Raw genomic sequence first — 27450 nt, 5'->3', positions numbered from 1 at the left:
GAATAGCAGTAAATACTTGGGAAATTCCCCCAAGAATGACCCCCTGCAGCTTCATTGCCTGTCTCCGCCATCCCACCCCTCCGTTGTCCCAATGCCCTAAAGACTCGGAGACTGGGAAGAGGCCGGAGAAGCCCCCACGGGCAGTGCCAGCCCCACCAGAGCCTGCCCCAGCAGCAGCTTCTCCACCTGCCCGGGCTTAGAGATAGACCCAGCTCAGCAGCCGCTGCTCCAGGCAGGTACCAGGGAAACCCTTCAAGCCCAGGCTGCTGCTGGGATGCTGAGGCTGCAACAACAGCAAGAAAAGCCTAGTTGATAAATGTCAAAAGAAATACAGTAATCAGCTGAAAGCAATTTACCGAGCCATGTAACCGCCCTGGGCTCGCCATTTTCCTTTATTCATTTATCATGGTAAGCACTTTGGCCAAAATACACAAAGCAGAGAAATTGTTGACATGTGGGGCCCTAGCAGAGCAAATCCTTCATCCTCCTCCCCCTCCCCACCGCACACACAAACCGGCTTTTGGGGAGTTGTTTATTTAAGGACTGCAGAACACTTGGTGCTCTTTGAACCCAAATGCCTTGGGAATGGGGCTGCGGTGTTGGCCACCACCTTCCCTCCTCTCGCCATCGCCCGAGGCTGCGGGGAGGCCGTTTGCTGCTGTTGGGAAGTACCTGCTGGTAGCGAGGAGTTGAGCTGTGCGATGTGCTCGGGACCCTGTTCTGCTTCTACCTCCTCCACCCCCTAAAATATGGTACTGGTAGCTCGTGCGGGTGTGCTGTGACTGGTCAGGGAGGGCAGATGCTGGTTTTGGAAAGTTTTTGTGTTGGCTTTTGGTCTTCTCGGTCCTGGCTAAAGCAGCCAAGCTGACAGCACTGGTTTCAGTTCTCTGTCCATGAAGCCAAGGGAAGCACAAAGCCCCTTTCCCCTGCCCACCCTGCACCACTCGGTGTTGAGCTCCCTCATGCCCTCCCAGTGGCCAGGCTGTGGCTAGCTGGCCACAGCAATGGACAAACGTTTCTTTTGGGACATGTGAACCCAAGTGGACACACCAACCAGGAACTGGCTGGCGCAAAGTTGCTCCTCCATGTCTCCATTTTCACTTTATTTTAAGGAAAAATAAACGCCGAGGTTCACAGCAGGGCAGCACAGGTTTCCCCTGTGCGTGGTCCTTGCTCCTGTGAGGTGCTGGGATGCCATCGGGTTGGGGTGCAAGGTGACGAGGGCAGTTGTCCCTCCTATGCCCCAGCTTTTGCGTGGGAAACCTTCCAGCAGCCTCCAGTTCTACCTCCTGCTGTTTTATTTTTAATCTTCGTTCACCCACCTGGATGAAGAACAGCGAGGAGAGTTCCCCCTCCCTCCAGTACCATCCAAGGTGGGGAACTGGAGCAGCCAAAGCACAGAGCTGCTCTGGAGGGTCTGCCAGAGCCGCCCCTGCCCATCACCCGAGGCCTCTGACTCTGGGCATGAATGGCCAGGGTGTGTGACAGTCCGTTCTTGCTCGAGGAGGGAGTGTGTCCATCGGGATGGTGCTTATCCAAGCAGCTCCTTGGTCTTTGCTGCCAACAGTTTGTCCATCTCCGCTGCGGCGCTGTCTGCCATTTGCTGGATCTGTGGCAACAACAGCACAAGTCTGAGTCACAGGGTAGGTGATGCCAGAGTTTAAAGGGAAAGGAGTGACTGGATCACCTCCTGGAACAAAGCCTAAATTCCTAATAAAACCCAAAATAGTGCTGGGGCGATAAGGGGCTCTTCCTGGGGGCTCCCACCAGCCCTCAGTGATTCTGTGCCAGTGCCGCATCTGTGCAGCGAGAACAGGGACTGGGCAAAGGCTCTGAAAAGAGATGCATAATGCAAACGCTTGGCTGAGCTTCACAGGTGACTTGTTCAGGTCTTTATTTAACAAGAGCGACTTCAGGGGAAGGCAGAGTTGGAGACCTGCTGGTGTTGGCACCAGAGAAGAGAAAGCTTATCTCGTTACCTCCCACAACCTTTCCGCTATTAGAACAAACTAGGTAATAGCGGGAGCGCAGCCTTGGTACAGGCTGAGAATTCACACATGAAGTAACAGGTCTGTTTATTTCTTGTAAAAAGAAAGAAATGGTGATTATTAAAGCCCTGCCCAGGAATCGGGTCTCCTGCTAACGCGGGATGGACACAGCAAGCACGTAAATGGGACCAGAATGTGCATGCACTTATTTGAGTGAGTGCAGATAAAGGCTGGTGCGCACTGTGTGAGTGCGTGTGTGTTGTACTAATTTTTCAGGACTGATTAAGATGCACTCAGTCCCAAGGTCTGAGGTATGTAACGAGGACCTTTCCCCATGCTGGAAAATTTGGGTACAGGCGAAAATTAGGTTTGAGACACTACCTCTACAAATGCAAAAAACCATCTGTCTGCTCTTGGAGAACTGCTTCCCAACAGGATTCAGTTACAATAGCATGGCCATTTTTCCTGCTTGCACAAATGCTCTGTATATCAATGTTTATTTTTGTGAGCACACAGAGAACTGTCCCGAAGCATTTGCAATGTATCTAACTTTAGCTGTTAATAAACAAACAGCTAAAAAGTAATGGCCTGCCTTCAGAGGCATCAATTCAGCAAAACACTTAGGCTTGTGCCTGAGTTTATGCCCAAGTAATTGACTTTAGTGACATCTGCTCTTAGGGAATTAGGCATGTGCTTAAGTATTTTCCTGAATTGGAGCCAAAAACTCCTAACAGAGATAATCTTGCTAGCCTTTTCATTAATAACAAACTGGAGCAATCCTCATTAACACCAGCTGTTTTGCAGTGGCCAGGCACTGTGCAAGTGGTGGTAAAGCTATGGATGTGGGTCATTTTGTTTCCCAAGTTCAGCTGGTTTCTGCAACAATCCTTCGTAGTATGAAAGCTTTCGGGGAATATTTTTTTTTTTTACTGCTGTCAGCCTAAAATGGTTCATATCATAAATCTGGCTTTGAGGTCGAAGGCCCAAATCTCACAAAGAAAAAGCAAATATAACAGCCATTGCTGACTTCGAAAATTCAGCCCAGGGTCACCCACTCCCCAGCTGGTTCTCAGTGCCAGAGATTTGCCACCAAGCACTGGGACAAACACCACTGAGCTGTGAAACATCATGATACGGCAGAAGGAGGGGGGGGAATAACTACCTGCTTTTCTAGCAGCCAGATGGTATCTTCAGACACTTTGTTCTTGGACTTCTTTACCTGGTTGATGCTTTTGCTTCGCACCTTTCTCAGGGCCTCCTTGGACTTGTTGGTGGACTGCTTGGCGAGCTTGGCCAGGCTCTCCCTGTGCTCCCTCGTCACCCTAGCGATGAGGGGAAGGAAAAAACACCAAAAGGAAAATCAGTGTCATGTGTAGCACAGCCAGATTTATCTTCTGTGATGGACTTTGGGTATATGCAGTGATCCTCTCGGCTGCAGTACCTCCCAGCACCGAGCTGGGATGTGCAGAGACACCCAAATGCCGCCTGCGCTAAGACAGAGCTCGCCCTACGTCGCGAGGGCAGAGGGACTTAACAGCTCAGAGTGTGTTTTTATCCTGCTCTGGTCCACCTGCGTGAAGCAGCCGCTTCTGTGCAGCATCACCAGGGCAGCACACCCCAGTGAAGCAAGTCTTGAGCCTGGAATGGAAAGTTCCCAGCACAGCCCTAAGTGGAGGGACTCAGACTGGATCTTACTTGTTTTATAGTTGTCACTGCAGTGCCTGAAAGTCATGCTGAAATGTTCAGACTTTCCTTTTTTCTGCTGCCAAAGCATCTGTGGGAAAGAGGGAAAATCTAGCTCCGGACCTGAGAGATGGGGCTGAAAAGTGTAGCCCTGCAAAGCTGGGAGGAAACCTCCGTCCCTTCCCGAAACTCGGTACCGTCTGCCTGCAACTGAAGAGCCTGCATTATATATCTGGAAGCTACAGAGCTTATGTTTCACTCAACCTTACTCCAGCTCATCACAACCAGGCTTTTTCTACGAAGATGATGTGAACGCCAAGTTTGACAGGAGGGTGATGCTAAGCCGGTAACTCGGCCCGGGAGAACTTCAGCTCCACCTTCCCCTGACGTGGTGTCAGTCACTGCTATGGTACCACAAGAAAATCCGCAACTTTCCATCCCAAACTAAAAACTGCAGGTGATGAAGGAGTCTGAGCATCTGAATAAGGCGCAGGAACGGCTGCCGTGTCACCTCAGCTCTGGTCATGCTCCAGCACCTACAGCTGATCACTGTCAACATCAACTGCTAGTGCTTAACAATAATGGTTTAATTATTTTTGTGGCTATTGAAGTTTACAGACTGCCTTGAGAATGAAGAAACCCCCGTGCGCTCGCAGAGACTCGCTAGAAAGAGAGCGCCTGTCTGCTCGCGGAAGATATTGCAAAATAAACATTTCACAGGCATATTTAGAAATTGGCTGCAACAGCCTGGGTCACCGAAACACTGAGGCCAGGACTCTTCCTGCAGAGAACTCAGGAAACGTGGGGCGAGGGCTCCCAGGGCAGTGTGGGTGTGCGTTCCGAGGGGGCTGTCGGGGCAGGATCAGACCCTCAGCCCTTCCCGAGTCGGGCCCCTGCCGATACCTTCCCTGGGCAGATGTCTGCAGCCTCTCACCAGTTATCTTTACCTCACGGGAGGAAATAGGCTTCCTAGAACTGACGGGTAATTACAGGAATTTGGGATTGCTAGAAAAGCTGACAGACCTAGAGAGCAGCCCTGGCACCCCCAGCCCGCCCCGCTCCCGCCAGGGGGAGATGGCCAGCGAATTTCACATGTGGCAAGCGGCTTCTGGTCAGTGCGGGCTCGAGCTGGGACTGAATACCTAATTAAAAGTGAACGGGGTTACTTGTGGTTTCCTCTGCATCCCAACATCGATGCCCTCGGGGCTTCTCGTGTTCGATCTCCCCAGCCAGAGGTCCCCGCAGCACATGCGAAACCAGCAAAGCCGGCTCAGAAACAGAGGTCTGGGTGAGGTCAGATTCTCAGGCAGCTTTTTTTGGAGGGGGGGTGGGCAGGGAGTCAATCCCGGCTGCTAAACTGGGAGGAGGGAGCTGGAAATCTCTCCCATCTCCTGCTGGGTGGCGAGGGGAGCCGGTCCTCAGCAGGGCTGCTGAGCGGTGGGAGACGGAGCTCGCCCTCAGCTATTCGCCTCCCCGCTCCCGCTCGGCTTTTGCGGATTGTGCCGAGGGTATCAATCGCCTGCTCGGGGCTGCCGAGCCTTTAAGGAAATGTTTTTGTTTATGCAGCGCTGCCAGATTTCCTATGCTTCTTGGCACGGGGTCACAGCTTTCATGCCTCCTTGTCTGTCTTTATTAACACCAATTTCTTTTTATCACTGCGCAGCGCCGTGGAGTTTCTCAGCGGGTTTTATGTTCCAGCCAGACTGTGTGTAAATTCTCAGCAATGCTACCAACAATGCCAGAAACGGACACTTTTTTTGAGCAGATGCTGTTTCTGGTTAAGGAATCCATCAACACAAGCCAGGCCCTTGGTTTCTAAGGACAGTTGTTTAATCCTGCCCCCAGATCTGGGACTTCTAAGCTGTTCTTAGATATGTTTTCTTTTCTGTCTAGTAACCATTGCCCCTACCCCTTCTTTAAAGCTAAAAAAAAAAGTGTGACGTGAACCTGGGGAAGAGGTGCTAGAAGTGGGGAATGAGGACAAGTTGCCCCTTCCCCTCTCCCTGGGGGAACACTGCCCTCCCCTCTGGTTCAAAGGCCACTGGGCTCAAATCCTGCCGTTCCCCCGAGGATGGCCCTTCCCTGCCGGGATCAGGACAGAGCCTGGTGGCTGAGCCACCAGGGTGTTCAGACACGCACGTTGCCCCATGGGTAACATCTCCTCTCTTTCTGCTTCCACCAGCAAGCGGGGGTTTTTAAGCGCCGCAGCCCTTGGATGCTCCTCTCCCCGCGTGCGGCAGGAGCAGACCCAGCACAGGCCACCACCCGCCTCCAGCGCAAGACCTTAATGCGGGTAAGAGTAATTTCTGTATCTCAAACGCTAGGAATTTCCTGTCAACGAGAGGGATCAGTCAAAGGAAAGCGGGCTTAACTAGATACTCTGCATGCATAATTGCAGATAAACACAGGGTGCAACATATATGGCTCAAAAAAAGCATGCGAGAGACTTCTGATGATGAGCGATCGGGAGCAACACAGCTCACAAACAGCTTTTTCTTTCTCAAATGAATTTTTTTTGAGTTCTTTTTCCCCATAGTAGGTATCTTTGCACATTTCTTAAAGGGCAAAGGAAAAAAAGCTCACAATGAGTCATTAAACTTTCAAATGAGTCATCTGGCTTTCAGTAAAGCATGTGTAAAAATATTACTAATTTACAAACAATATCCAGTGTAACACAATGGGTCCAAAAAAGATGAATCTAAAAATGAGGCAATACCATAAAAGACACAAGGTCAGGTCAAATTCGGCCAAGGGATCAACCAATACATGTGTTCCCATGGCTGGTTTTCTTTTTTTTTATTTATTTTTTTTTTATTTTTAAACCCTCAGAGAATACTTTTTATACAAATAAATATTGCCTATGCAGTGCTAGCAACACAAACAGGCGAATGCTTCGGGGAGCAGAGGGGATCCTAGCAGGAAGCAGAAGTAAACACGAAAGAAATGTGTGCTTTTTCTGTTAAAAACCGCAATGCGAAAACTAAACTAACAGAATAAATACTGAAAAGTAAACTCCATTTTAAAATGCTCGGTTGAAACACGCTCAAGCACTGAAGCATAGCTGGAGCTGCAGCGGGCAAAATATGATGCATGTGTGTCCAGCTGATAGGTAAGAATAAAAGGTGTTTTTAGTAACAGGCAAGGACAATTCAGGTTTGATTTTACTTGCGCTGTGCCTCCCCTCATGAAAGAACCAATTTCTGCAGAAACAATATTGTCCCTTAGTTTCTGATTTGTTTGTTCATTTTCCACACCTGCCATAACTTTGGCAATTTCACTGCCTCTCTCTGTCATATGTTATTTCATAAGCATCTTTAGAGAGCTGGGAAAATGAAAACCTTTGGAAAATTAGAAAAAGTAATTTGGGGATATAATATTAAAGAGAGGTCGATGGCATAATTTGATTATTTCCACCTCCCTTTGCATTAGAAGGTTTTTAAAGGGTTGAAACTGTCCGCTTGTCTTTTTGATGAGTTGACAAAACTCTGAAAGACCCAGTGGTGTTACTAAAGAGTGGGTGAGCAAACGGGACTGGAGGTGCCCGCGGGGACAGACCTGCAGGGCTCATCTCCCAGGCCAAAAACCTCTTTAACTGGGGACTCCCTGGGTTCCTGGGGAGAGGGAAGGAAGAAGCACACTAGGCAGATCTTCCCTGGGGACAGAAGACCCATTTTTGCTCTGCAGCACTGCAAAAGATAGTGACAGACCGTACCCATTTGTTTAAAAAACAGTATTTTTTTTAAAGATTGGGATTTGCAGTTTCGGAGTTTCCTCCCCTGCAATTCATATTCAAGGATGACCCAAGTGCCCATTAACAATCAAACCACTGTGCAGCAACCCAGGAGCCTCAGCAATTATGAAGATAATGGTGCCCTCCTCCTCCTCTGCCTCCTCTCCTGAGAAATGGGGGAAGGGCAGGGAGCACGGGGAAAAGAAAATCAGCAAATAGAATGATAATGTCATTCCCTCTCACCGACAGCAACGGAAAGCTGCAATTAGACTTCTCTGATCAAAATGCTAGCTAAAATTCCATAGAATTCTTAAAGTCGATCTAAAGCGCGAGAAATTCTTGGTTTATCTCTACTGAGAAGTCACCTGCTTGTGAAACGCAGCGCACGTGCAAGGTGTTTGTGCACACAGGGATGTACGGAGCTGTTTTTATCCTTTTGTGAGAGTTGTTTGCAGCACCACGTAACCCCCCGGTGTGAGACCAGGTACACCTGCATCTGCCCAGGGCATTTAGACGGCTCCATTGCTGCAGGGGTGACTTTTCCTTGCACCACCCAGGGCTGGCAGAGCAGCTACAGCCCCCGACCCAGGCCGGGTCTATGTCAGCGAGATGCTGGACACGAGGTCCAGCCGGGTCCCAGGGCCTGAACACGTGTTTCATCTGACAGGAACCCTGTTCACAGGCAGAGATGCTGCAGCCCAAAGCATGCCAAGCAGGGAGCACCAGGGGATTCGCTTCAAAAGTGCTCTCCTGACCCAAACTGAAGCACTAAGCACTCCTAGTACTGCTGGTTCACTACTGTGTTACTGCTGCTCTGCGCTGGTGTAACTCAAGGAATTTACAGCAGGGCAGCAAAGAATCAGCCCCTGAATTAAGGCAATGGAGCTTCAAAAGCCTCTGGCTGTCTCTTGCCAAGTGCTGCAGCCAGCTAGGACCAACTTTCCTCTGCAGGGGGAAGATAAAGAACAATAAGACCAACCATCAGATGCCAAAATGCGGCGACTTAGAGCTCAGACACTTGGAAGAGCTTCCACCAGACGCATTTAGGGACTTGGATTTTTTTCTGAACCTGAAATACAGTTATTTGGAAAGTAGCCTCATCATGACATTACAGCAATTGTGTGCGCTTGCCCTCTGAAGGGTGCTCGCTGCAACCTACTGCATTATCCTGTGTGACGATGAACTCGGGAAGCCACCAATACTCACTTAGGAATCGGCACCCGAATTAGTGTCCCATCTACTTCTGGGTTCAGGTTCATGCCACTCTCCCTTATAGCCTTCGTAGCTGCAGCTGTGCTCTGTGAAACAGATCAAACGGTAAAGGGAATTAGGAAATAATCATTCCCATATGCCAGAACTCTGTCAATAGTTGGCAATCCATCTCCATGGAACATGGAAACATTTACTTCTGTTACCAGTAAGATCAGGAAGTTACATTGGTGCAGAGAGCTTTGATCAAACCGAATGGGAAACTCCGGCCGCGCTCGGCGTCGGGGTAGGGGGGCACGGAGCAGGGGAGAGGGGAAGGGAAGCAAAGCAACAACAAAAGAAAACTGTTTTGCTTCTTTGAAACTATTTGAATGGTTTGAGGCAACGCAGAGTGAAACCGCAATAAATTCCCAAGGCATAGCCTGACTGTGGCGAAGGAGATGAAAGATTCTGAGCATTTAAAAATTCCAGTTGAATGTTTCCCACTCGAAATCACACAGTGCCAATTTAGGAACGTTAACTAACTTAACCACTTCAGCACTACAACCTAACCACATTACAGCAGGGCAGTAGCAGTTGGCTGAGAAATAGCGCCTGTGCCCAGCTTCGTGTTTATTTTACAGTTTATTACTTAGGATTAACTTCTCAAAACTCTATCACCGCTGGCTGACACCCTGCTCTGCTTAAAAGGTGGGGTGCGCGTGTTTGCCTGGGAACTGCGAAGTGATTAAAGGGATTCCTTCCCCGTCCCAGGGTGCTGATGTACCTCTACAGAGCGACAGCTGTTGTGGCTAAATCGGAGCTTTGCCGGGAGCTCCCACCGCGCTCTGCCAGGTCGCTTTGTTCTTGCCATCGACAATAACAAGTCCGAGCGAGTCTCTATTCTTGTGGCACTCGTGTGGCACTTCCTACAAGGCACGTTGGTATTTCTGATGCTCTCTCTCCCATCATTAACTTTAGCTCCAGGCTGCTGCCACAGACTGCATTTATGAAGTTCGGCTTTTGTCAACTGAGGCACAAAATAAAGCTCTGCGTATTTGTTTGGGTCTCCAACGTGTGACATCACTCAACAGAATGAATGCGGTGCCAGTGTTTTGCAAGATATAACTGCTGGCCTCCAGAACACAACAAGGGCAGAGAAAATGTAACCAAGATGATCTCAGCACGTTAGGAATGTAAACGTGTTATTCTATGGACAGTGCTTGCTCTGTAGGAAGGAAATGCTCAGCAAAAGCTGCGGTGTTTAACATGCATATTGGAGGGGATAGAGGAAGGGGAAAGCATTGCCATATTGCCCCCATCCTTTTGTAGCCCATGAAATAAATAGCCATGCTTAAAAGACGTAGTCCTGTTTGTTTTTACAATTCTCAGGCAAACAGAATTTGGCCCTGCAAGTCCTTTTCTATGATTATTTTCTTTTCCAGACTCTTGAGGCATTTTTATTTGCTTTCCAGTGCCATGCAGCACTGGGTATGTGCTGGAAGTAATGACATCAAGTAAACCTCTCTCTAATTTTTTTAAATAGTTCAGCCTATCCACAGGACAGTTATGGTATAAACCAACTGCACTGAGAGAAATAGTTCTAGCTCTAGCTCAAATGAAAAATGGTCCTTTGGCTTAGAAAGCAACCGTAGGCGATGCTATATAGGGTGACGTTTAATTTCTCACATGCTCATTTCTCAGCCTGAGCTCCTGCTTGGACACGGGCTAAGTCATGGAGTGACTTCCCCGGCCCTCCCAGCTCCGTCACTCCGAGGGACCCCGGTGCACTCGCTGATGAGGGGCCTTCATTCTTCAAAGCCATTAAACGTGCTGGATACACTTTAAGAAACACTTAGGCATCGAGTGCCTCACACTGACCTCCTCTGAGACTTTGCTGACTTAATTAATTGGGGAAAGCCTTTGCAAAATAAATAGAGATAAGCTTTGGCAAACCTCCAGACCTGGAGCGGGATGAATAGCTAACCTTGTGCTCGTTACTGCTCCTATCTGCCCCGCTGCCCGCGCCCGCCCCAGGGGACCACCAGTGCTTGATCCCGAGGTGGGATTCAGATTTGCTGCCTCCTTTGCGGGCAAGTCTAACTGAGGCTCCTGCAAAAAATGAAGGGAAGTCGGCTCTTCCGGAGAGCAGGTCAAAGCACCTAATTTGGGGTTCTGACCTGCAGGTGGTGCCAAGGGAGGAGCTCGCCACCCTCAGCAGTGCCCGAGTCAGGCCCTGCGACAGCACTTCTCAGGGGCCCAGCTTCGTCCTACCAAGGAGGCTTTTCAGAAGCTCATAGGCTACATCAGCAGCTTCTTCCATGAGCCCTCTGGGGGTGTCACCAGCCCTGGTGATAAGTAAGCAAGTTTTAGAGGAGTTTGCTGGTGTCCCCAGCACAAATACAGCCTGTTCCAGCTACACTTCTGGTTCTGTGCATGGTCTTCGGTTCGTGAGGAACTGAAATGACATAAAGACAACAGGGCAGACGCAGCATTGTTTCTGTGTGTAATTCAGGTCTGCGACATGCTCAGCGCCACTTTTCAACCAAGCTCTTGCAGATCAGCAGCAAAATATCACTTCTGTTTTGTGTCAGCCACGACGCGCAGCCCAGCCACAGCTCTCTGCCCTGCCCCATTTGACCAATCTCCTCGAAACGTTCCTTCGCTCAGCATCAACCTGCTCATTCCCGTAGTAATTATCTCCCCTCGCAGTGCCTTCGGTAACGCGTCCTTACCTCTGGAAAATTGGTCATGTTCACTATAATGAGCTGCGGTGACTTCTGTGAGATCTGCCCCAGCTGGTTGAGCGGGAACTTCCCATCCTTTGTCACCACGATTATGTGATCAAGGACCCCTCAAAAGAACCAAACACAGGGGAGTTTCAGTACCGTACAGCAGTTCGCAGCCACGCCGAATAAAAATGCGTATGCAGCATCGCACTTCCCTTCTGGTATGCAAAATATAGATGTTACAAAAGGGAAAAAAGCATGTTTATTCAGCCTTCAGGTGCTGTTTGTGTTCATGCATCCCCTGTGGTATTTGCAAGCTAAATATTTCAATGCTGCTCTAAAGCACAAAAACATGAAAACAAAATTTGTTTGTTTTTCTTACTAGAATAGGAAAACTAAGCAAGATTGTTAAGAATGAAAAGGAAATAGTTATTTTTTAATAGTTAGAACTTAAAGAAAATCAAAATGTTGTTATAAAAATCAAGACAACTATTGTCTTTAACTTAGCAGTGCTCTCTTAAACCCCTCTTTTTTTTTTTTCTGAGTCCCAAGAGGAGGTGTTGTACTCTGCCTAATTTAAAGTATTCAGTTTCTCCCCGAGCTACTCTTAATCTGCTCTCTAGTTTCTGCTGCAAAATGTTAACAGGCCAAAAGGCACATGGGACAAGAGGTACTTAATCAGTGCAATTAAAAAAAATACCTATGGTTAAAATAAATAGTTAAGAGACTGAGCTATGCTTTCCAACTCCATTAAAGACCAAAGTGCCCCTGCCAGAGCTGGGGTGGTGAATGATTCAAATTTGGTCATTGTTTAATGTTAAATTTTATCCCTGAAACTTGATACTACTTACAAACGTGTATGTTCAGTGTTATAGTAACTGTAGCTTAGTCAAATATATTCACATTTCTTCCTAAAACACAAAATTCACTAAGTGAACAAGGCTTCTAAAGGTCACTAACCACAAAGATGCCCAGCAAAAAAAGTTTGTATATGCCAGACACCAGCTTGAAGGCAATTTCCAAGAGGCTAATTTAATGGCAATTGGATTTTTCCTGCCCTACTGCACCATTAGCTGACAACCTGCTTCTTCATCACATCTGCAAACAGTTCAGTTAGACACTTTTGACATCTCCCACTTACAAAAGCTATTTCCAGGAAGCTATTAACAAAAATGGATTCTTCCTGGTCAAGCTCAGGGTGAAGAAAGCCTTTAGTTGGGAACATCAAGGTTGTAGTAAGCTGGTGCCAGGTGAGTAACTCAATAAAAAGAAAACAAATTTTGAAAAAATCAGAGTTCTTAGTTACTAGGATTGGTATCATTTACAGGCAATAGAGCATCATACAAGAAAGTTACCAACCTGGTGAGGTTCTAACGCTGAGATTTCTGCTGAAATCTTCTTTCAGAGCTTCTACCACTGCCTGCATGTCTTCATTGGTTTCCTCCAAATTGATAATATCCTCAACTAGGGCAGCACTGATATTCACTCTGGCTTGGCTCTGCCCTTTACCTTTAGCTGCAAATTACATATAACATCAATTTCTGTTTCTCACAAGTAGTTGTTGCATTAGCAAGTAGAAAGAAGACATTAAAACCCCTGTTAGATTTAGAATTTAATCTAAAATAAACCGAAGTAACTGTGTTTTTAAATGAGTAAATAGCCCACCACTTGAGCACATAAGCCAAAATGTTTTTGTAGGTCACGCTGTGGGCACAAACTCCAACCTGGACTGTGACAATTGCTGCCTGCTGCCCCAGCGCAGCACCAGCTCCGGGCGGTATCTCTCCTGGGGATGGGCTCAGGTCCCTTGTGCACTGCAACAGCGTCCAGCAAACAGCTCCTCCAGAGCCGTGCTCTGCCCAACCGAGATCAATACTGGTACGGGATAAAAGGGATAAGGAGAGAAATCCTGGCAACATACTGAGGGGTTGCAAACACTAGGAAAAAGGCTGTTGCCGTTACCTTTTTTGGTAGCTAGCCATCTGGTGAGCAACATCTGACAGACAGACTGCCTGCAGCCATCCAGGAGCAGAGCCGGGCAGGCTGCAGGAGCCCACGGCAGCCCCCGTCGCATTGCGAAGGAAGAACCATAAAGAAGGGAAGGCAGATGACGGAAGCATCTTAGTGCCACGGCCATCGTTTACAGCTCTGCCCTAACCCACCTGGAAAAGAGAACAGGCAGGTGGAACACTCAGCATGCCAGAAAGAAACAGGTTCAGGTCTCAGTTGTACCGATGGGTGCAAGGTGAGAGCTGAGCAACGTGGGCAGCGGGTCTGGGGGCACTGCAGTGACCAAGGGGGAAACGCAGTGGAAAGGGCTCGGTGGCAGCCAGCCTGTACTAAATATCTTCTCTGCGTGGCCTTTGCACATCTGTCCAGAGGGACACGGGCCTGGGATGCGAAAGCCACATCTGCTGAGCAGGAACAGTATCTGGTATTTGCACGTCAGCTGAGCAGAAACTTAATTTCTGTTATATGAGGTCTGAGGCCCCAAGTTCCCCCCGAATTCCCAGGGTGTATTTGAGCCCCTCTGGGGCTCAGAGGCGTTACCGCAGCTACGGCTCTGCTGTGCTCAGAGGCGGAAAACACAGGGGTACCGGGGGGAAAGCACCCGGGAAGAGCGGGTCCCGCCCGGACAAGGGCACGATGGCGGCAGGAGTCGGGATGCTACCGGCGGCTGCGGCCTCTCCCTGCGCCCCTCGCCGCGGCGGGGAACCCCCCCGGGGGACCGGACCCCGAACCCCCTGCGCCCCGGGCCCGGCAGCGGCGACCCCGGGACGCGGAGCCCCGCCCCGCCCCAAGGGGGTCCCGGCCACGCCCACTGAGGCCACGCCCACAACGACAACGCCCCTTTACCTGGCCCCGCCCCCTCGCCGGGCCCCCCCTCTCTCCTCAGGACGCGTCGGCCCCGCGCCCCCCGGTGTCCCGCGGAGGGCCGGGCTGAGCCGGGGACCGGGACCGGGACCGGCTAAGGGGAGGGGAGGGGAGGGGTTGGGTGGGGGTAAGGGGAGGGGTAAGGATAAGGGTAGGGGTAGGGGTAGGGGTAGGCCGGGCGTCCGCCCGCCCGCCGGCAGCCTCGCTCACCGTCGCGCAGCCCCGCGCGTTCCAGCCGACGTCATCGGGCCGCGTCGGCGGCGTTACGTCGTCGTACGGCGCCAAGGGCGGGGCGAGGCCTGCGGGAGGACGGAGCGGCCGCGGCCTGCGCGGTGCCGCGGTGTGATGGTGAGTGCGGGCCCGGCCCGGCCCCCGCCCCGCTCTCGCTGCTGCCCCCCGCCGAGCCATGGAGCCGGGGCGCCAGGCGCTGCCGCTGGAGAACGCCTCCATCCTCTCGGAGGGCGCCCTGCAGGACGGGCACCGCCTCTGGATCGGCAACCTCGACCCCAAGATCACCGAGTGAGTCACTCTGTACGCGGCACCGCACCCCCTGGCTCTCCCGGTACACGCCGCCAGCGGAACCGCCTGCCCCGGCCCTCAGGGCCGCCGCCTCCTGCCCGCTACCCCGCCTCGGTACCGCCCCTCGGTACCCATCAACGGGGCCGTGCCCCCCCCCCAGCAGCCGTAGGGGCCGCCCGGTACCCCATCAGTGAGGCCGTGTCCCCCCCCGTCACAGCAGCGCAGTGCTGCTGGGCAGTGACACATCACCCCGCCCCGGTTCCTCCCCTGTCCCTCCTCAGCCCTGGCTGATCCCGAGGGCCCGGCGTTGGGTCACCACTCTCTGGTCCCTGGTGCTCACCTGGGTGTGGGATGGGTGGCAGTTTGGGGGACCCTTTTTGGGGGTGCCCCCGTGCCCAGGAGGGTAGTGCCAGGCTGGTGTGGCACACCCAGCTCTTGCCTCTGCCCTGCAGCGAGGGGTGATGGTTGCCCGCTTGAGATTTGCCAGTTGGTCCCAGCTCCCATGGCACTACATGGCTGACTCCAGGTCTGCTTGGTGCTGCTGCCTGGCAGCAAATGGCCTGAAGTGTGTGTGTGGGGTGTGTGTGTGTGTATGTGGGGTGTCTCCAGGGCTGTGCTGTCCCCATGGACCGAGGGACTCAGAGGCAGACATGTAACTACTGCATTCTGCGATCCTCTGAGCCATCGATTGAGCTGGAAGCCCAGGGGTGGAAAATGTCTTTGTTTGCTAAATATGTTAGAATTTTAGGTTTTAAACTTGCAGGGTGATCAAGAGCCTTGTTTTGTTGTTTTGCTGGTGTCGGCAGCAGGGTGTGGGTTGAAGAGAGGAGTTACTTGAGTAACTGAGTGGTAATGTGGTAGGATACAGGGGGGCTGGCTGCTTATAAGTGTATAAATCAAACGTGTGTGTATGCATTTCATCTCTTCTCCAGACTACAGGTAATTATCTTCTGAGCAAACATAGTATTTGGACAGCTAAATTGACGAGGAAACATGACTTGCTGTCCAATGTTTGGATAGTGTGCTGAGAAATCATAGGTCGTATAAAAAAAAACCACAACAAAACAAAAAACCAAACCCAAAACAATTTGGGGTTTATACACTTCTAAGAAACAAGCATTTTTGATTAACTATTGTATATGCCTATCATGGAATACTTTTTCTTCCTGCTTCTTTTTGTGTGTGTGCAGGTGCTAGGTTTTTATTCTAAATGTGGTTCATCTTAACAGAGCAGTTTTCTAATAGCCTCTAAATGGAATCATTAATGCATTGTGCTTTTCAGCCATTCAGCTTTGGGTGGTTTCTGCATTAATTACCATTTTTATCCCACAGCTATGTTCCTCTGGTTTGTCCACATTCACTGACCACGTAAAATTAGATATAGGAGTTCTTGAGTGTGTTGTTTGCTGGGTCCTTAAAGACCCAGGAAACTGGGTTAGCGTGAGGGGAAGAATAGTAGGTGTTTGTAAATGCATTAGATCCTTCGCTTCCCGGGGTGATCATTAGTGGTGTTTTTAAAGACCTTTTCAGTCTGGGCTGTTCCTCTGAGTCTAGGCCAGACAAGTAATAGTTTTATATGGCAAAATGTACTGTTTTCATAGCTTGGGTGAAATGAGTTCTGTGGGTTTCAGCTCTTTGCATGGGCAGGAGGCTCCGTTTTGAATAACTGATTGCAGCTGGGTGAATCCAGCAGCCTGGCTCCTTCGCTGCTGGGGACTGTGTCCAGAGCAGCACCACGGCTGTGGGCAAGGAGGGAGAGACTGCTTAGAGGGCTTCATTCTCTGCCATCACCAAACCTAGAGTGCTTCCGTCCTACTAATTGTTTAAAAGTTTGCCCAGTGATAAGTGAGAGTGCTTGTTGCTTATTCCAGGCTTTATAATTCTGTGCCTCGCTTTTGGTTTTACTTTAAAAATGGCTATTCTCTCCTGCAAACTATATTGTAACTTTTATTTCCTTGTGATAAAAAAAAGAGGAAGTTCATTTTACTTTACGTTGTCAGTGTAAAGAGAAAGAGTGTGGTTCTGTGTCGGGTCAGTAAGTTTCTATAAATCATCTTCACGTTTACTTTCTTATCCTAAGTGCTTACATCTCTGCTCGTAGTTGTTCATCTGAATTATCCCTGTTGAGGTTACTAATCACATGACTAAAAACATATATCTGAATATTAAATAGTTGCTTCTTCGTTTGCTGCTTTTATCAGATTTTTAAAGGGTTGTCCCTGCCATTTCTAAGATTTGATTAAGACGGAGTAAAGTTGATTGAATTGTTAGCAGGGTTAATAAGTGGTTGTGACTTTCTCGAGCAGAAATGAGTTCAGAAAGTCTTGAATTAATCCAAGACTTCCATTTAGAGAGCAACCTATAGCTGCAATCAAGCACTAGGGAGTTAATAGGTAACGTACACATTTGAGCACAAGCTGCAGTAATAGGAATTGTTAAATGTAGGGCTGCCCACAAATTACAGCCTGCAAGTTGGTGGCTTCTAGGAGGTTATTGCATATACTGTGTCTCAGATGGGAGTCTCAAGGGGTCTTGAACACTGACATACCCTGCATACTGGGGTATGGTGGGTCTTCTGGTGGGCATTCCTCCTTTTCAGGGATGTTTGCTTGGGTGACTTGTTGTCTTTTATTCAGCTTCCTCAGAGGATTGTTCTGCCTGTGGAAGAAGATAGTTTTAGGAGTCTGCTGAGTGTATTCTTAGCAGCTGGAAGGAGGTGAGGTGCCACTGCAGGACCTGTTCATGACATAGGGCATGGTCTCCAGGTATTTCCGATGCTGAATGACCCTTGCTGGGGGGCCTGCTGTGGAAGTGCACGAGGAGGGCAGCAGATGGTCAGTTCTGGGTTTAGTATCACTGTTCAAGGAAGCCGTGGAGTCCCCTCACCATCACCGTGAGCATTGCCACCATCACCGTGAGCATTGCCTGGTGCAGTGTTTGTCCCCCAGCTGTGCAGTGGGGTAGGAGATGTGCTGTGGCACAACTGTTTGTTCACATCACCTCTCAGTGCTCCTGTGGGGAAAAACCCCAAACTTCCGTCATGTCTCCTGTGTGGCAGAGCAGGACTGCTGCCTCTGCCCATTCCTCTTTGTAAAGCCTTTTGAGACTCTTCAATGTTTTGGACGGGCAAAAATTTCATTTCCAGCTCTACAATTAACACATACATATTATCTAGTTTCCAGTAGCCTTTGAATGACCATTCATTTTCCACAGTTATGAAATTGCGGGTGTTCAACTTCCTTGGCTGTTCTGCTGCTTGTCTAAGATCCCATCTTGATGAGTCTCACCTAGAAAACAATGTGTGCGTACGTTGTTGTTACAGACTCCTGCTGACTCCCAGTGGGGCAAAATTCTTCGCAATAATAGGTTTCGCATGTGGCCCGGTACCTTTGCGGTATCCTTGGGACAGCATTGTTCAGAGGAAGCCTTGCCTGTGTTTGAATAGCGCTCGGGGTGCCAGGAGGAAGAGTGGAGGAAAAGGAAATGGGGGAGCTGCTGGTTTGTCTCGCATTCACATCAGATGACAGGAAGTGGAAATTGAGGTTGGCTGCAGTGATCTGCACAGCGCGGTGGGGCCACATCTGTGCGAATCACTTCCAAGCTCCGTATAACCCAAGTCGTTGCCATAGTAAAGCTTTTTACATGTTCTCACTTTTTTTTTTTTTTAAGGCTTTGGGTTTTCCGTGATGGCTCTTCCTTCGGTTCTGAAGTCCTCTTGGCTTGGAAAACTACTTGTCAAGTTACTGTTAATCCCCTCACTATATTAACAATAACAAATCATAATCGCAGCCTGAAAGTTTTAGTTATACAAGATTTCAGTTCTGAGCTGTTCCATGGAGAGTGGGTGACCTGCAGTTGTAAAAGCTGCATGAATGGTTGGGAAATAACGTTTTCATCATCTACGATCTAAAGATACTAAATAAAATAGATTACATAGGTTGCTTCTAGACTCTTAATAAAATTTGTGTTAAAGGAACAGCTTCCACTTCGCTGCTAAGAAAGTATTATTTGACTGCAGAGGTTCTCAGGATAAAAAAACCCAAACACCACCAAGTATTCCTTTTCGCAGGGCAGCTGCAGGGTTTTGTTGTTGCTAAACAGCATGCAATGAGAATCGCTGTTGCCCTTCCACTGTCTCTGTAATTGCCAGGAGAGGGACAGTGTTCTAGTGGTAAGGACTTTATTTTCATACTGCCAAAATTGCAAGTGCTTTTTGTGGCAATATATTTATAGAAACAAACCCAAGGTACACTTACATATTTTGGAGGCTCTGAAAGTTCAACATGTAGGGCTTTATATGCATCAAATGTCTCTAAAGTTAGGGTTTTTATTTGTACGCCTGTGACTGCTTGTTGGTAGCTTGAGGTGTGGTGGTGAAACTGGGCAACCGTGTAACCAGCTCCTTTTTTTCTTTTTTTCCTGCCCTTGCTTTTGTTTCTCCCTTGCCTTCTGAGCAGAGACTGAGGGTTCCTAGGCCTCTTGGAAGACCACAGGGCTTCGTCTGTATTCCAAAGGATGTAGGAAGCCTTCCATAATCAATTACAATGTGTTTATTCCCCTGGGGGATCACTTGGCCCTTCTGCACTGCTCGTCTGAACACTTGCTGCACCTTCACCTCTTTAAAAGTGCATATCCTGAATGTCCACCGTGACCCATCCTGTGAGATGACTCACATTCCTGGAACTTTCTTGCCTGGCCTCTAAAGCTTAACAAAGGGCTAAAGCCCTTTTCAAACATCCTATCGAGCTTTATTAGGAAAAATGTTGCCTGCCCTTCCTCTTTGGACTGTCCCTAAAGTTGCCTGGTGTGTTCGGCCGTCTTGGGCCACGACTGACTGTTCGTGACGTGGAAGGTTTCATCCGGTGCCTGGTGCTCCTGTGTGCCCGTTCAGTTATCCCGGTAGACTTTCAGAGTGCTGAGTGCTAGCTTGCAAGCTGAAAATTTGGCTTAAACTAGGTGGTTTGCTAATGAACGCTGATCAGGAGAAGGTGAATCCTGACTAAGACACCCTTATTAAACCCTTAGACAATTCTTAAACATCTAGGAATGGGGCCGGGTGGTGAAATAGTACAGGCGTGACTTTCCTTCTACGTCAGCTGGTGGTGTCAAACACTTTGATCTGGGGAACCAGAAAAGTTGCAAGGAACTTTCAGGATTAGATGTGGCCTATACAACAAATGTGCTCCTAATTCTAAGTTGTTCAGTGCACCAGATACTAAGCAGACAGATTTACTCTGGCTTTTCCCAGTTTTATTGAAAACAGCACGCTCCCCACTGGATGGCAGGAAGATAATTGGCTAAGTAAGTGTCTGACTTTAATGTGCATGTCACTGCAAAGCTGTCTGAGCCAGAAGCACTGGCAGATTTGGCCTGGATGATACTGAGGTCTGTCTGGTGCCTTTTGTTTTTTTTGCCTGGTTTATTGTCAATTCTGCTTATTCTTCTGTCTTCCTGCTTCCCCAGCTCTGCCAGGCAAGTGGGAGAGTGGCTGCATTTCTGTGTGATCTGGCCTCTGCCCTTGTTGGTGCGCTGATGCTGTGTGGCGCAGGGAATGGATGGGACTAGCGGTGCTTGTACAGGGACAGGGAGGGCAGCAAAAATAGTGGGAATCCTGAGGGACAGAGGACTAGGACTGCTTGTGCAGGGAGAGGAGCACAGGGGATGGAGCTTCAGGCGGCCACATCAGGGCTAGGGAGTGGGAGACATGATGTTTGTCCTTGAAAGTAGGTGTAATTTAGAGCAGCAGGAGGCAAAGCCCTCCTAGGCGCCTAGCAAACCCTCGCATAATTTTCCAAAAGCCAATTATTAATAGATCTTCTGCACACCCTTCAGCTGGCACCGCTGGGAGAGAAGGTTTGTGCCTTGGAGTTTGAGAGCAGTCACTGATAGTGCAGCTCAGAGCTGTGGGTGCTGAAGGGTGGCTGTACAGGGACCCACCTCTGCAGGTGTTTGGGAATACGTGTATTCCCAAACAGTCACATCCCATGCAGTCACACGTACTGCTTATGTGACTGACTGTGATGCGTGTGTGTGTGTCAGGGGGTTCCTCTCTATCTCCTCGTTTTCAGAGTGGTGAAAGGTTTCATTAATGTCTTGTCTCCCCTTCAGATACCACCTTCTCAAGCTCCTTCAGAAGTTTGGCAAAGTAAAGCAATTTGACTTTCTCTTTCACAAGTCTGGTGCTCTGGAGGGGCAGCCGAGGGGTTACTGTTTTGTGAACTTTGAAACCAAACAGGTATGTTGCTATTACCTACAATTCTGATTTAAATTACTGGCTTCTTTCCCCATCTTTTTTTTTTTTTTTTTTTTAATGTCAATGTAAAGCTAAAACAGGAAGGGATAAGTTAAATACCTCGTCTACACAAACCCACAGACTCTAACAGCCCCACTCTGACTGCTCCTGGAAGCAGCAATAGTGATTTCCTTTCTCCTGTGCTGTCTTTTCCTGAATCCTGCTTTCTAATGCTAATCGGAAAGGGCTAGTTCTTTGGTCCACTTTTGTAGCGAGCTTGTGGAATTGTACAGTGGAGATGCTGTGATCCACCCAGAGCCTTGGATCAGCCTGCCAGGCCACCTGAATTCCAGAGCTGCTCTGAAGTCCTCCTGGTTTTCCTTTGGGTTTGCAAATGCACAAACACCCCCTCCTGTGTTGCTGCCCAATGTACAACGTGACAAACCTGCAGCACCCTGGGGTGAACTGTCCCTGGCTGCCCATTCAGAGCGTTGGCTCTCCTTAAAAAGTCAGCATTTCAAGTCATGCTCCCCTGTAACATCAGAGCTGTAGTTATTTTGTCGGAGTTCTGCTAGAATTGTTCAAAAATTATGGAGAACAGTGTGTTTGGAGATTTGCTTGTTGTTGTACGCCCTCATCTTTTTGCTGTGCAGTTGCTGGTGAGGATGTCAGACAAGCCCTGAGAAGCTCTGGGCTTCCATGTTAGCTCTGGAAGCTGTGCTGGAATGATTATTCATGGCAAGGTGGAATGGCATCGCAACATAGATTTTCAACTGCTGTGAATCCAGTTTTTTAGGAGCATCCTGAAGCTGAGATTCCAACTGCTGAGCATAGATCAGGACCAAGTGGATAATTGCTGCAGTGCACATGAGCAGGATGTGGAATAAGTGTAGATAGGTGTTAATGAGACACATGTAATCACTGTAATGAGTCACAGTATTTTCTAGAGAAATTCCTGTAGCATAAACTCCCTCAGAATGCTGTTTCAGTGGCCTCTACTTTTGGTGTTTTCAAACTCCTGATCTTTTTCCCCATTTCCTCCCTCAAAACAAGTGAAAGAATCAGCCTTACTAGTTTATGAAAGTCTGGTTACTCAGATGGATGTTGGTGTCCTCCAAGGGTATTCCTGGGTGGGGATACAATGGGATAAACTTTCTTTGCTGTCAGTTAGCTGTACAGAGGACTGATTTACAAAGAAAAAAGGCTCTTTACATCTGAGTCGGTTTTGACTAAAGGCTTGGTTTGTTTATTGAACTGTCTTCCTGTGCGTCCTGTGCAGGAGGCAGAAAAGGCGATCCAGTGTCTCAATGGGAAGCTGGCCCTTTCCAAGAAATTGGTGGTGCGATGGGCACACGCACAAGTCAAGGTAAGCTGCTTGCTGTAATGTGCAAAATCCAAAAAATTTAATACTAAAATTTAATACTATGGAACAATTCTCATCAAGGCTATCTTAGCCTGGTGAGATAATTTCAGTCTGTTCTAGGAAATAACTCATAAAAATTGTATTAACAATGTGCTACTTCTGTCTCCCTGAACTTCTGTGAGTGAGAATAGGCCATTTAACCTGATGTTCTTTGTAAGGGAGTTTCTGATCAGAGCAATATGAACAGATTACTTCTATAAATGTCACATTTTAGCTTCTCCCAAACTTAGCAAGTGATTGGCTGAAGGTTTTTATCCTTGCCTTTGTGGTTTTGCTCTCCTTTTTGGATAGGAGATGCATGGAAATTCCCAGCTACCAAGTACTTTGTTGCTTTGTTCCACTTCTGAAAGCCCTTATGTGCCAGCAGCTCTAATTACTTCTGACTTTAAAGCAACATACTTCACATCTAAGTTAAACATCCTTTTATTGCTTGCTGTGTTGCACAAAGCATCAAGTTCTTACTATTAACTTAGGCAGCACCTTCTGGAACATCTTTTTTTTTTGGTTTTGTTTTTTTAGTTGTTTAAATTCTTCTCGTTTCTCCTGTAGTTATTTACTATCTGGTATTTGATAAAGCAATTTGTTTTGAATAACTTTCTCTGCAGATAAATGGATTCTTGCTGCTATTTTCCTTTGGGTAGTTTGCTTTTAGTATGTGTTAATTATCCTACAAGCAGCTTTCTATCCTTATCAAGTAAACTAGTGCTTTGGATGCTAAAAAAAACCAACCCACCAAAACAGGTATCTTCGTTAGAGGAGACCATGTTGTTTTAATTATTGGCTTCAAGGGCTTCAGGCTCTTGTCAGCACATCCAAGCTTCTGCAAATGCCGTCTCCATTTTCCTTAGCTCTGTAGCTGCTGGAGCTCCACGTGCTCCTGGGTGCCTGAGGAATGATCAGGCCGTAAAAGGGGTTTTGGGCAGCACAGCGAGTGTCACTCCGGTGGGAGTTCAGCGGGGCAGCTTGGTGCTTGGCTGTCCGGGCCACGGGGAAGAACACGCGTAAATCATCAGTTCAGTTTGCGTGGAATGTGTGAATGGAAAGATTTAACAACACAAAACTGGCTTATTGTAACAAGTGTTTATTTTAGACAATACCAGCACCATGGTAAGTAGTTTTAAGATGAGGCCAAGGCTTACCAGACACTGTCGGTTTGAGCAGCTTTGCTGAAAAACAAGCCTGACTTTGTGCCAAGCGAAATAAGGAAGCAGAACTCTGCGAATAGTTCAGGAGGCCCGTTGCCCACAGAGATGACAGACTCACAAGCTGCTTTCTACAGAAAGGAGGTTGTTCCTAACTGGTCTTTTTTTTTCCTTCTTTTTTCTTTTCTCCCAGCACCGCGTGATCCTGTGCAGTCGTGTGCTTGGGTTACCTTCTGACTCTGTACAACATCTGTGTAAAGAGCATAGCAATTCAATACAGTAGTTAACCTTAAAACTTACCATCTTTGCTTCATGCCTTATCTAGAGGGGAACAAGTGATAGGACAAGATAAGGTTTAAGGATCCATAGCACAATGCACGTAAGTGTTCAGCATCAGAGTCTACGTTCCATGTTGGTACTAAACAAATATGATTGGGATTTGTTTTGGTGTTTGGCCACCAAAATCATTCCTCCTGAAAGCTTTCTAAAATCTGAGGTGATGTTAATACAATTATAAAGCATATCTGTGGGCAAACGTTTCTTTGTTTGTAGTTCCAGCTGACTTCAATCCTTCGTCTCTTGTTTGCAGAGATATGATCACAATAAAAATGAGAAGATCCTTCCAATCAGTCTGGAGCCGTCTTCCAGCACGGAGCCGCCCCAGTCTAACCTGAGGTAGGAGGTGGGATGGGTGAGAGGTGACCAAACTCTGGGAGCAGCAGGGAACTGACTTTCTTCAGTGAGATCTGGAGTTGGCGTTCTCTTTGTGCTAGAAATATAACACGGGACACTGGAGTTTTAATAAACTCTAAAAAGCTGTTTTTAGAAGGGCAGCGTGCTGCAGAGTAACTCGTTTGATGTGGGACACTTCAGACTTGAAGTTAATTTTCTAACGTGGGAAGCTACTGGGGCAGTAGGAAGGAAAAGAGGTAAAGTGGGGAACTGGGAACGTGTGGCATTCCAGCTCATTTGGACAGAATGTGCTTTGCATTTTTTCATAAGACTTTTCAGTGAGAGGTTTTGTACTGTACTAATTTGATTAAGCAAAATACTTATGAGCGAGAACTTGTATTATAGTGGTAAAAGATTTGAACAAAATCAGAGGTAGTTGTTTGTTTTTTTTTTCCCCCAGTGTCAGGGCTGGTAGGTCTTCTCCGTGGGATGTGGTTAAATTCTCCAACCCCTCTGTTTACCTGAAGCACGTAGTGCTGCTTTGCTAATTCCCAGCCTGGTTGAAAGGATATGTGGTTTTCTTCTGCGTTCTCTCAGTGGAACGCTATAAGGAACTATACGGGGATAATGAATTTGCCAACAGATAAAATGAACTTGGGATTCAGAAGTAACACGCTAGGAAGTAACGAGCACAGACTTGAGTCGTGCAGATTGTTAGCTACGTCTGGCACAGAGGAGTTGTGTTAGTGAGGATGGATGCTGTGAGACACCACAGCAGAGAGGGGAACATTCCTCGGTCCATACCCAATGGAGAATAGTGAATAACAAAAGTCCTAGGAATTTGGGGTGTAACCCGGGATAGCTTCTCCCTTTGGGATAAACCCTGCTAATGCTGAAATAATGTTTCTTCCTGACCTAATTAGAGTCTGGGGTTTTCCCATCCCGAGTGGTTCTTGTAGCTGGGAGGAAGTCTGGCTTTCATTTCTCTGCTGTTTCCAGCAGCCTGGGCTGAGCTGCGCTTTCCTGCACATGCTCAGACCTCCATAAATGACATCATTTTACATGCAGTAGGGAGCCTTGTTGTATACTCTGGTCTTGCTCAGTGTCCTCAGGAAAGTGCTGAGTAGGTGCAAGGACCGTTATTTCGTGGTGCTGTGATGTATATTGGAGGACTTTTCCTGAGCAAATCCGTGCTGAGGATTGAAGTGAAATAGCGTGGGCTTTAAGCAGTAGATTCCTGCCTCCCAGCTTCACGCCGCTTGTGAGCGCAGCGGTGGGGGCTGCCTCGCCCCTCCTCATGTGTCAGCAAAATCTCTGGATTGCTGGAATCTGATTCCATGCTCAGATCAAGCTCAATTTCTCCTCTGTTTTTCTTCTTTCCAGTGTCAGTGCAAAAATAAAGGCCATTGAAGCCAAGCTGAAAATGATGGCAGAAAACCCAGATGCGGAATACCCAGCAGCGCCCGTTTATTCTTACTTCAAACCACCGGATAAGAAAAGGACTACTCCTTATTCCAGAGCTGCCTGGAAATCCAGGAGATGATGCTTATGAAGCGATAATGGTAGCAAGGAAACACTGCTTTGTATACCTGGAGTCCTCCAATGCTTTTGTACTTTGTAGAGTGAGAAGGATGCTGCCACCTGAGCACACTGCTGTCTGTGGCACGGTGTTTTGTGACGCTGTAGGTGTCCTTGCTGCCGGTGCGGCTCCCCAGCTGAACGCTGTTCAGAGAAGTAGGTTCCCTTCAAAGCCTCTGATGAACACGCAGACAACCTCTCGTTAGTGTGCATTCATTAAGCAAGATTAGAAACAGTAACCAGTGTATGGAGTAAAGCACATCCAAAAATACTCCATTTAACTGATTACTTTTTAAAGTATTTTTGAACAAAAAGTATTCCGATTTGTGTTTTTAATGGAGGGGAAGCACTTGGTTTTGATTAACATTCTGTAGTTACCATGGAAAACTTTTTCATCTCAATAAAACTCATTTTAAATAGATTTTGCAATGCTTTTAGTAACTGTGCATGCAATATTTTATATGCACCAAAGCAAATTTCTTTTGCAAACTTTCAGGTATTAGTTTCTGATATGATAGCCTGAAGATGAGTGATGACACAGCACGGATGTCCTCAGTGTCACTCAGGCCGTAGGAATCGGTGTATTCGGGCCCCGGTGAGGTCTGCGCTGTGCCCTAAGCTTCGGGGCGCAGCGGTGGCCTGTCTGCTGTTTGCCTTCAGTAGTCCCCGTCAGTGGCAGCTCTTTGTAAACCAGATGTGACGGCGTGAGAATAACGCTGCCGCCTCGGAGACATCTGTCAAGCACATGACCTCAGCGTTTGCCCACGAACCTGTCCAACTTCTGCTTTTGGTTGCCTCTTGGTGTAAAGTGGCACAAGCGTTTGTGGTGAAGGGGTTCCGCAGGGTGCTGCTTCGTTCGCAGGTCTGATGGATGGCATTTGGCTTAAACCGTTTGATCTGCAGCACATTTTTCTCCCTAAATGCTCTCTGCAAAATAGAAATCTGAGGAAGCAGCACTGTCTGGCAGCGTTTTCTCCTCGGTGCACACAGCGCTGTGCCTGCGTGTGCGAGGGGGATGTTGGAGAGCGTCTGACTTTGTCGATGTCCGCTCTACCTGATCCTTTCAGTGGTGAATCTTTACCTCTTTGGACGCTCCTGAGTTGCTTCTCCGAGCTGGTTAACGGTGGCCTCAGACAAGAGGAGGGAAATAATTTTGAAGCAGCCCCTGGTTTCCGTGCGCGGGTGTTGCTCGCTGGCGCAGCGCAGTGAGGTTTGTGTTCCTGCAGCAGCGCACCTGCCTCAGGCAGAGCACGCTTCCTGCTTCCCAACCGAGCAGCCGGAACGGAGCTGTGCATTTGTGGGGTGGATGGATTGTTAAAAGCCTGAACTGTTCAAAAAGTAGGTCTCGTGCTGTTAAATATTTGCTATCTAGTTTTTTTGGGTACCTGAGTAAAGAGAAAAGTAGTATCCCTGGGAGCCTGTACCCCGATGAATGTCAGTAACGCCCATTTACATTCCTCTGCGAACAGCCTGTGTTTTGTTCCTGCGTGGTCTAATGTTTGTAGCCCTCCCAATCTGTACCTGCATTATTTAGAACAGCAATCAATTCTATTTCTATTAGGAATTTAGAAAATACCTAGATTAGAGTCAGGTGTGTGGTTGTGTTCCCGTCAGACACATACTTTGATAGTTATTTGTATTTGAATACAATTTGTTGAAATTCTTACGGCTCTAAATAAACATTTAAAATGC

General features: G+C 48.0%; 2 protein-coding genes across 3 annotated transcripts; one reads left to right on the top strand and one right to left on the bottom strand.

Annotated features, from left to right (window-relative positions):
* Positions 1-343: 343 nt before the first annotated feature.
* On the bottom strand, positions 344-14517 carry MRRF (mitochondrial ribosome recycling factor). Of its 2 annotated transcripts, none has more exons than XM_074161006.1 (7): positions 14403-14517; positions 13281-13480; positions 12678-12833; positions 11325-11443; positions 8608-8699; positions 3151-3310; positions 344-1609 (listed from the first exon to the last, which is right to left on the bottom strand). In XM_074161006.1, exons 2-7 carry the CDS (start codon positions 13453-13455, stop codon positions 1532-1534), a joined length of 780 nt encoding a protein of 259 aa, XP_074017107.1. In that variant the 5' UTR covers positions 13456-13480; positions 14403-14517; the 3' UTR covers positions 344-1531. The 2 variants fall into 2 exon arrangements, with proteins under 2 accessions (XP_074017107.1, XP_074017109.1); XM_074161008.1 differs by having other exon boundaries at positions 14175-14414.
* RBM18 (RNA binding motif protein 18) lies at positions 14468-27450 on the top strand. Its single transcript, XM_074161009.1, has 5 exons — positions 14468-14711; positions 20820-20946; positions 22223-22309; positions 24098-24183; positions 25564-27450. Exons 1-5 carry the CDS (start codon positions 14599-14601, stop codon positions 25721-25723), a joined length of 573 nt encoding a protein of 190 aa, XP_074017110.1. The 5' UTR covers positions 14468-14598; the 3' UTR covers positions 25724-27450.

This window comes from Numenius arquata, chromosome 19 (genome assembly GCF_964106895.1).
Source record: "Numenius arquata chromosome 19, bNumArq3.hap1.1, whole genome shotgun sequence".
In the NCBI taxonomy this organism is placed as follows: domain Eukaryota; kingdom Metazoa; phylum Chordata; class Aves; order Charadriiformes; family Scolopacidae; genus Numenius; species Numenius arquata.
This window is presented reverse-complemented; position numbering and strand designations above follow the sequence as displayed.